General features: G+C 31.6%; 1 protein-coding gene across 1 annotated transcript; it reads left to right on the top strand.

The window, feature by feature from the left end:
* The first annotated feature begins 753 nt into the window (after nucleotides 1-753).
* Nucleotides 754-2,493, top strand: LOC145069981 (reticulon-like protein B5). Its single transcript, XM_079016906.1, has 6 exons — nucleotides 754-860; nucleotides 946-1,132; nucleotides 1,312-1,492; nucleotides 1,584-1,725; nucleotides 1,825-1,894; nucleotides 2,126-2,493. The coding sequence occupies exons 2-6, from the start codon at nucleotides 952-954 to the stop codon at nucleotides 2,269-2,271; spliced, it is 720 nt and encodes a 239-aa protein (XP_078873032.1). The 5' UTR covers nucleotides 754-860; nucleotides 946-951; the 3' UTR covers nucleotides 2,272-2,493.
* Nucleotides 2,494-8,749: the final 6,256 nt, after the last annotated feature.

The raw sequence follows: 8,749 nt of genomic DNA, 5'->3' as shown, positions 1-8,749 counted from the left end.
TAGTTACAATCAAGATGGGGGATGAATGCAAGTTCCTTCATTTTAGCAACTATTGTCCGGATTGTATCAACATTATGAACCATAAAATCACCTTTACCCAAATGTATATGAGGCTCTTCCATGTTTACGTTCTTCCTTGCCCTATTAATAGCATCGTCAAGTCACACACACACGCCTTGTTATTATGGATAAAAATGTAGGTATATCGCTACTATTGAAAAAACCAAAATATATTTTAGAAAATTTAGGTTAATTAATATCGTTATTATTAGTAAATAAATAGAGATGTGTCATTATTTTTGAATAATGGATGGAAAAATGTTACTATTTTGATTTAATTAGTTCTTGATCAAATCAATTTATGTTGGATAGTAAGAAAAAGAAATGAACTAAAAGATTGCACTGTTTTTTTATACTACATTAAAAGAAACAACTAATTAAACACGATTAAAATTTATGTATATTTATTTGTACTATGACCCACAGACCATTCACCGTATAAGTATATAACTAAAAACGAAAACCCAGTCATGTAAAATTCAATGATTTAATTTTAATAATCATTAATTTCTAGTTTCATAATTTATTTGAAACAAAACGTAGATTTTGTTTGGGCCTCTAATCAAGGCTAAGGGACTTTTAGTAGCAGAAACCGAAACATCAAGGGGCTAAATGTACATCTACATTAAGTTTAACTCCGAATAAAATGGTTACATTTATGGTTTTCATGCGTCGTATTATTATGGGGTTAGTTTCTCCATTCTGCTCTCTGTTCAATTCCTCCGATTAAAAATTTTACGTTCGCCGGTGAAAACGGTCATCATCGGAACACCTTAAACACATTCTGAATTGAAGATACAGTAAGCACAATCTGTGAAATTTTTTCTTTCATAATTCAAAATTTTGCAATATGTTACGATGATCGTGATTTTATTTATAATATAGGAAAATATGGTAGATCCGGCCGTCGAAGACAAGATAGTGGCGGCGACGGACAATAGATTTGAAGAATTGCCGGTGGAACAAAAGCGCAAGCTTAATATGGATGAGGAGGAGACACAATCTGGTTCCGGAAGGCGCCACCTCTTTGGTCGCCGGAAACCTTTGCACGCTGCTCTCGGTTCTGGGAAAAGTAAATCTCCTCAATCTGAATTTAGTTTTAGATCAAATCATATATTTAATCTGTTGTCGATGACAATGGAATTTCTTTTACATATGACATACCTATTTCTTGATAAAAATCATGAAAATATGTAATGGATTCAATTCAGAATTTCAGATATCTTGATCGGCTTAAGTCTCTATTTTCAGCTGCTGATATTTTACTCTGGCGACAAAAGCAAATGTCTGGTGCCATTTTGGTCTCTGCAACTGTCATATGGCTTCTCTTTGAGCGGATAGGCTACCATCTTGTTCCATTTTTGTGTCACTTTCTAATACTTGCTCTTGCGATATTGTTCTTGTGGTCTAATCTTTCTTCCTTCGTTAACAAGTGAGTAGCAATTTTAAAATCAAGTATAAAAAGGGTCTTTTGTTTAAGTTAATCTTGTACATGAATATATGAACATTTTTTCTTTTAATAGGTCTCCTCCAAACTTCCCTGACATTAGATTGTCACAAGAACTGTGTGATTGTGTTACTCTCTTGCTGAAAGATCAGATCAATCAGGGGTGCTTATACTTGAGGCAAATGACCACAGGGAAGGATCTAAAGAGATTAATGAGTGTATGTATCTATCTACCCTCTTTTTAAGTTCCTTATGATTAAAATGGATGAATTTTATGCTACTTTTAACTACAAAATTATCAACTTGCGGGCATGCAGGTCATTTTAACCTTATGGATTGTCTCTGTCATTGGTGGCTGGTTTGAGTTTTTGACCCTTGTATACATACGTGAGTTAATTGCTTTCACATCCTTAAGGTTGCTTTTTGTTACATAGGACTTTAATGTAATAGGTTGGACAGGATTGGATGGGATTAGATAGGCTTTCTAAGTATGTTTTTGTTGATAAGAATGTCAAACATATTATAAAATACATGTCATGTGATGTTATGTCATGTACTATAAATGTATTATATAGCAAACGTTTCTAATACTAAATACTGACTACGGTGAGTTGTCAGTGTTTGTGCTGTTTTTGACAGCACCTTTATTGTACGAGAGGAACGAAGATCTTGTTGATGCTTATGGTGAAAAGGCAGGAGAGGAAATCATGGCAGCTCTTCAAAAACTCCCGCTGCCTTTTTTCAAGAACACCAAACAAAACTGATTCAAAAGTCGTGATTATCGACTGGTTTCGTTTTTTTTAATCTATTTTTAAGAAATATTTCTTTAATTAGGAGTTGACGTACTCATTTCATCCACGTGTCTTTTGGCTCTACTTTTTGCTATCTGTATTTATTAGATTCAAGCCTCTGATGATATTCCACACCAACTAACTAGAATTGTATGGTTTGGCAATGTATTTGTAGAACGTATGTTTTCGTATGGTAGTTGGTATGGTTTACCTTTTTTTAATTATTTAGTTTTTTTATCTTCTTATTAAATGTTTCTATGTTTAAAATTTTTGTTATATCATTTATGTAATTGATATATTTGCAATCATATTAATTGTATCATTAGTTTTCAATTTCAGTCTCAATATTTGTGTTCAACTCTATAAACTAGAAAAATTGGAATAACTTTTGTAACACCCAAACAACAAAAACACATCCAAAGCTTTCAATTTCAGAAAAAAAAAATACATATAAACATTCACAAAATTGGATGCATCCTCAGATCATACATACTAAACATGAACGAGGAGCATGAACACGATTCTCTAATACAAAAATGTTTAGCAACTTCTAATCTTCTAAATCTCTTAACTAGGCTACTCAACTGCTCTTTTTCCCTTGTTACTACGTCATGTTCCTCACACTCTTCGATATAGTAAACATAAATATATAGCTTAATGAGTAACCATGATAATAAATTATTATATAGCTACATTCTACAATAACACATGAAGGTATAAGGACTAAGGACATTTTTAAGATGTAATATGGGATGCAATGCTATGCAATGAAATGTGACCCATGTAATAGTCGGTATATTTTCCATGAAAAGATGTCAATAACTACACGAATATATACCGAGCATACAATACATGGGTCAAGGCCATAACACAATATAAGCCTAAATATATGTTCATTAATATGTCCTTGCAGTTTGAACAGGAGACTGACAAACGATCAAGCTTGTACAACACCTATAAATAAAGGAGATGGTTAACCCTTTCGTGAAAATGGTGACGTCCTAATAATGATATGGGACGTGGAGAATACGAACTTGACCGACTGCAAATTTGTCCATGACAATGTGAATATCAAACTCAATGTGTTTCATCTATTGTCCGTTAGTGTTGAACCAGGTTAGCCGAAATATAGATGACACTGACATTGTTACGGTAGACAATAGTGGTAGTACGGATCATGGCTTGGAGTTCTCGAAAGAGATTGTGAAGTCAATCATTTTTGGAAACTAATTTAGCTACGTGATATTCTGCTTCGAAAGTTGATCTAAAGACAATGTGGTAAGGTTTAGAAAACCATGAAATAAGGTTGTCACCAAGGAATACATATGTATCCGGATGTGGATCGACGTGTGTCAGTTCTACATCTAAGCAGGTAGTAAGAGTCGTGATCAGTGACACATATAATTGTAGGTCATGATTAATAGTGTTGTGTATGTAGTCGTAATTCATTTGAGTCCATGTAGGTGCAACTCTCGAATATCATATATGTACATGCACACTTGTTGTACAACATATGACATATCTAGTCTACTAAATGTCAAGTATTATAGTGTCCCTGAAAGGCTATAGAGTTCAGAGAAGGGATAAAAATAAGGTTATCGTTGGTAACTATTTTGAATGCAAGATCAACCAGGGTCTTGTTGGGATTGCAGTCTAGCATATGGGTAATGGGTTTTTTGATATAAAATATAAGATAGTTCTTCATAAAACCGACAACGGATGCTTTAAAATAACTAGTTTATTTTGGAGTTTATAACAAAACAATACCATCCAGGATCCATTTATAGAGATTAGAATGGTATTAAAAACAACCATAGAGTGTTTTAGAATGACAACCTTTGGAGCCTTTAAACCCACTTGATTTTGGGGTGTTGATGAAGATAGAAAAATCAAAGAGTATGATTTTCTCTACAAATATCCACCATAAAGATTAAGTCACTTTGAATGCTAGTTTCTTATTGTATTCTTGAGTGTCTTAAGCCTTTAAGAACTTAAACCAAATAAGCACTAAAGGAGACAACTTAATGAAGCTTTATTCACCAAAACTTAGTTGAGAGAGAGAGAGAGATGAGGAGAAGAAGAAACTACGATTCTCATCACTTCATAAGACCGAAGGAACCAATTTTTCTCATGCATGAGACCTTCTTATATACTCCCATACAAGCAAAATGATACACCTTATTATATTCAAAAGTAATATATTAGATAAGAGGCATGGGGAACAAAGTATGGAGGTTGAAAAGCAACCCCCATGCCATATAGAAAAAGTTATGGCCATATGGCCAAGGAAGAAGACAAAACTTGTTTCTTGGTTCTTTTCACTAAAATGCTAAACAACTAGTAAGTGCAAGGTTAAACAAAATGTCCAAAACTATGTACATGACTTATTAAATCATACCATATGATATAATAACTCGTTTCTCTTCTCTTTGATTATTATTTTCATAAAACAATAATTTTTCTCTATTTAAATACAAGAATTTATATTATTTATTAATAATCATAATAATAATAAATATACAAAATGTGTCAACTTGATAAAGGTGTGACCCTATAGGATCATATGTTATTCGCAATATCACTCAATAATGATTATTAGGCATATAGATTCAACAATCTCCTACTTCCGTAAGATTCATTACAAACTGATATAGATAGTAGTTGACGTCTAGCAATGACCTACTACCCCTAACAACATATGAAGGGTGTTATCTTATTAACAATCAATTTCATGAGCTCTAAGCTACACTTGTTACTAAAGGTGTGGTACCAATTATTTCGTTGTCACAGACATCCTGTTGAACATGAGATATGGATTGCCATCAATCTCATTTACTGTTAAAATTTTAGTAACGCCTTAAATGTCTAATTCTCAATGAATAAGAGGAACAAATCTCATGTTGACGACATATGTTGATCATTATAGTTCATGTCATACCCAATTATGGCCCTTATTGCTACCTTTTATGGAACAATGTTAAACCATGTTAAAGCACAACAATTCCTACACTCCAAGTCCCAAATATATATCTCATGTATAAGAATATAAAGATAAAACCTTGATCAAAACATCACTCATGACTACGATCCATAAAGTGATTTTGATATGGGTCAAGGTCCAAAATGTATTCTCCTAATCAAGTACCTATGAAGTTGGTAGTAGCTCTTGCTATTCTCATCTCCATGAGAATCAACCAATCCACTTATATTAGTCTTACCTCATAGATGCTCCCATAACTATGAATTAATATGAACATTTAGAATAACCAAGTTATTTAAGGATTAAATATGCTAATATAGAACAATAACAATTATTTAATGAAATACTATATCTAGTATATCAACTCATTACAATATATGTTGCATGTACTGTTCTAATATCCAAATACAAAATTTTAATCAAATACATATACTTACATCAACAAGTTCCGATAGCACCAATATGACTTTAATGATTTAGCTAATTAAGGAGCTTTGTTAAGTAGATTTGAAAAACTTGATTTGTATAAACTTTACGAATACAAACATTTTCAGTTATATATATATATATATATATATATATATATATATATATATATATATATATATATATATATAGAAAACTATTGAGAATGTATTAGATGCTTAAATATGACCTAGATACCAATACTTACGTAATGGGATTACCCATAGTCATAATAAACTATACATTGAGCATATTAGTATGTGGTTCCCCGAACAACAACGTACTCTAACTCTGATGTGTAAGTATAATTTTAATCTACACAGAACTACTATCCATACAAGTTTCTTCATTTAAAATGAGGACACACCCAATTGAGAAACATCTCAATTTATTTGCAAGTTTAGCATATGTGAAACAACTTAAACATAGATTCCTTTCAAATACTCCATAGATTAGGAATATCTTTCTAGTTCTTGCAAGTACGTTAAAATGTTCTTGTAATTCATACCATGACTTATTCTCGGATTATACTGTTATCATTCAACCTGCTCTAAGTATACAATTTATTTGGCCTCCATGCATCATCATGACATATATGATTACTCTAATTGCAATAGCATATGGAATACAATCATATTATCTAATTCAAAGCATTGTACTGGGATTTTGAGGAGTGCTCAAAATCATGTCATGTGGTATTTGACAAGATGAATTTCTCAGAGTCCTTTATCTTAAGCTCTTTAAGATCCATTAATGCAATTTACTTAATCTTTTAAGTTGCCATGATCTATCTGTATAGAACCTTATTCTAAGAATCAGTATGTCAATCACATATAAGACTAGGAATGTTACTGTGCTCCTACTAGCTAGTAGAAAACACAAGAGTCGTATTGATTTATAATTAAATTACACTATGAAATTAACTTATAAGAAATAAGTGTTGGGTTTTAGTTAAAAAAATAGTTTCATAAACTATAAAATATGGAAACGGAAGACTTTAAATTTTGAACATAACGTAACATTTTATACCCACCAAGGATCTTCTTAAAAGTTATAGAAAGATTACAATACCAACAATATAAAGGATGAATAAATAACAACCTTTAGTGTTCTTTGGATCCTCTATTGGGAGGCTGAGAAGTTGATGAAAATTTTGAAACCTTTAAGACACCAACAATGACTCAACTTGATATAGATGCTAGTCTATAAACTCTTAAACCCTTAAGCTTCAAGTTCATAACCAATATGAAATTAATGAGAGCATGAGGATGCAAGTGACTTCAAGAAAAGATGAACATAAGAGAAAGAGAGAGTAACCTGCTCTTAGGAGGTTACGGTTTTGTGAAGCATCAATGAACACCAAAGATGCAAGCCTCATTTAAAGGTCATAAAGTTAAGTCTTTAACCATAAGGTCTTAGCACTTTAAGCAACCTTGTGCCTATTGTCATAAGAGTGTCCATGCATGCTTTTAGGCTTAATACTTTTGATTAAACAAGTCAAAAACCCATTCCTTTTGTTTCCTTTCTAATTCTCGGCCAAGCCATAAAAAAAAAATTTGTTTGAATTTTATAAACTCAAAGTTTATAAAATATAAACTTTGTCTTTAGGTCTATTTTATCCTATTCAAAAATTTGTATTATTGGACTTCAACCAATGGCCAGGTAACCCTATCCCAATAGAGAATATGAAGGCTACCTCTAGCATCATAAGACAGATCCATGTGACCAGGTGATCATGTGCCATAAGAACCATACTAATGACGAGTGAGTGTTTTTGACAGAATGAGTTGTGAATCGATTCCAAGACTCCTAGGACGTTCCAAGAAGACTTAGTTTACAAAACTCATTTTCTGTATCACAACGAATGGTTACTGATAGTCTCATTAAGTTGTATTTCAATATTCACTATGAAAGAATTTGAGCAAATCAAAAGGTTTCAACAATAACGAATAAAATTCATCAGTGAAATTGATTAAGCATCTATCACCAAATTCATTCATGGGTTGAAAAGATTACATACATCACTTATGTATAAATCCTTGTCAAGCTTTTTATTCTTTAAGTACTAATAAACAAAGACACTTGTGAATCATCTTCCCATATAAATAGGATTCACATGTATCAAATGAATCAAGCTCGTTTGCCTTCAAACATTCCATCATTTTGAAGTTGGTATATGTGTTTCTTATTTATATAGTCATGATTATTATGAAATAGATAAGTTTTAATCAAATATCATTTTATTATTTAGGTGTTATCATTAAAACTATCAATTTAACGTAAGTTTATAGATTTACTTCATAAATGACATTATGAGAAAATATTCTTCAACACAAAATGCATTGTTTCAGATGATGAATATGAACATCCATTAAACGGTATGCAAATCTATATTTATTCATAAATTTACAACTGTTACATTTCCCTAAAAAAATAGGTACAAAACATCTATTGTTCAAATACGGACTATAACAACACTTGTTATATCTTCAGCATGAAATACATTCGTTTGTAATCAGTTGATTATTTCTTTCAATCATCAGCACATAATATCAATTATTAGTGTCACATGCAATATGAAATACTCAAGTGAATGATGGAAAAATAAATAGTTTTATCATATAGATATCTGAAGTCCTAGTCATGTCAGACTTCCTCAACTTCGTGAGCTAAGAAGAGAAGTTCCTCTTTAATGTCCAGTTAAATTCATAGTAGAAACAACATTAATCATTTAGGTCTTTTCTTGATTTATGGGTTTATGTTGTATTTCCCTTAACTGAATTATAGCTCTATTAGAGTACTTAATCTCTCATACTTTCCTTTTATTTAATGATTGAACAGTTTTGAAGCACGTTCTACTGTTCCGAATGAATATTTGCTTTACTTGATGAGACATCTGATATGTTTAATAATTATTCAAGACTTTCTACAAGTCAAGGTTAACTACTCCAGTATGATGTAAGACACATCAATATCATCATAATATTACTTCCATCAAAGCATCAT

The sequence above is a fragment of the Lactuca serriola genome, chromosome 8 (genome assembly GCF_051521515.1).
Source record: "Lactuca serriola cultivar US96UC23 chromosome 8, Lser_US96UC23_V15, whole genome shotgun sequence".
Lineage (NCBI taxonomy): Eukaryota > Viridiplantae > Streptophyta > Magnoliopsida > Asterales > Asteraceae > Lactuca > Lactuca serriola.
The sequence above is the reverse complement of the archived record's forward strand: the minus strand, read 5'-3'. Positions and strand labels throughout refer to the sequence as shown.

Coding starts and splice junctions, on each gene's coding strand:
- LOC145069981 (XM_079016906.1), top strand. CDS start 952: ATGGTAGATCCGGCCGTCGAAGACAAGATAGTGGCGGCGACGGACAAT. Junction 1,133..1,311: donor TGCTCTCGGTTCTGGGAAAA/GTAAATCTCCTC, acceptor CTCTATTTTCAG/CTGCTGATATTTTACTCTGG. Junction 1,493..1,583: donor CTTTCTTCCTTCGTTAACAA/GTGAGTAGCAAT, acceptor TTCTTTTAATAG/GTCTCCTCCAAACTTCCCTG.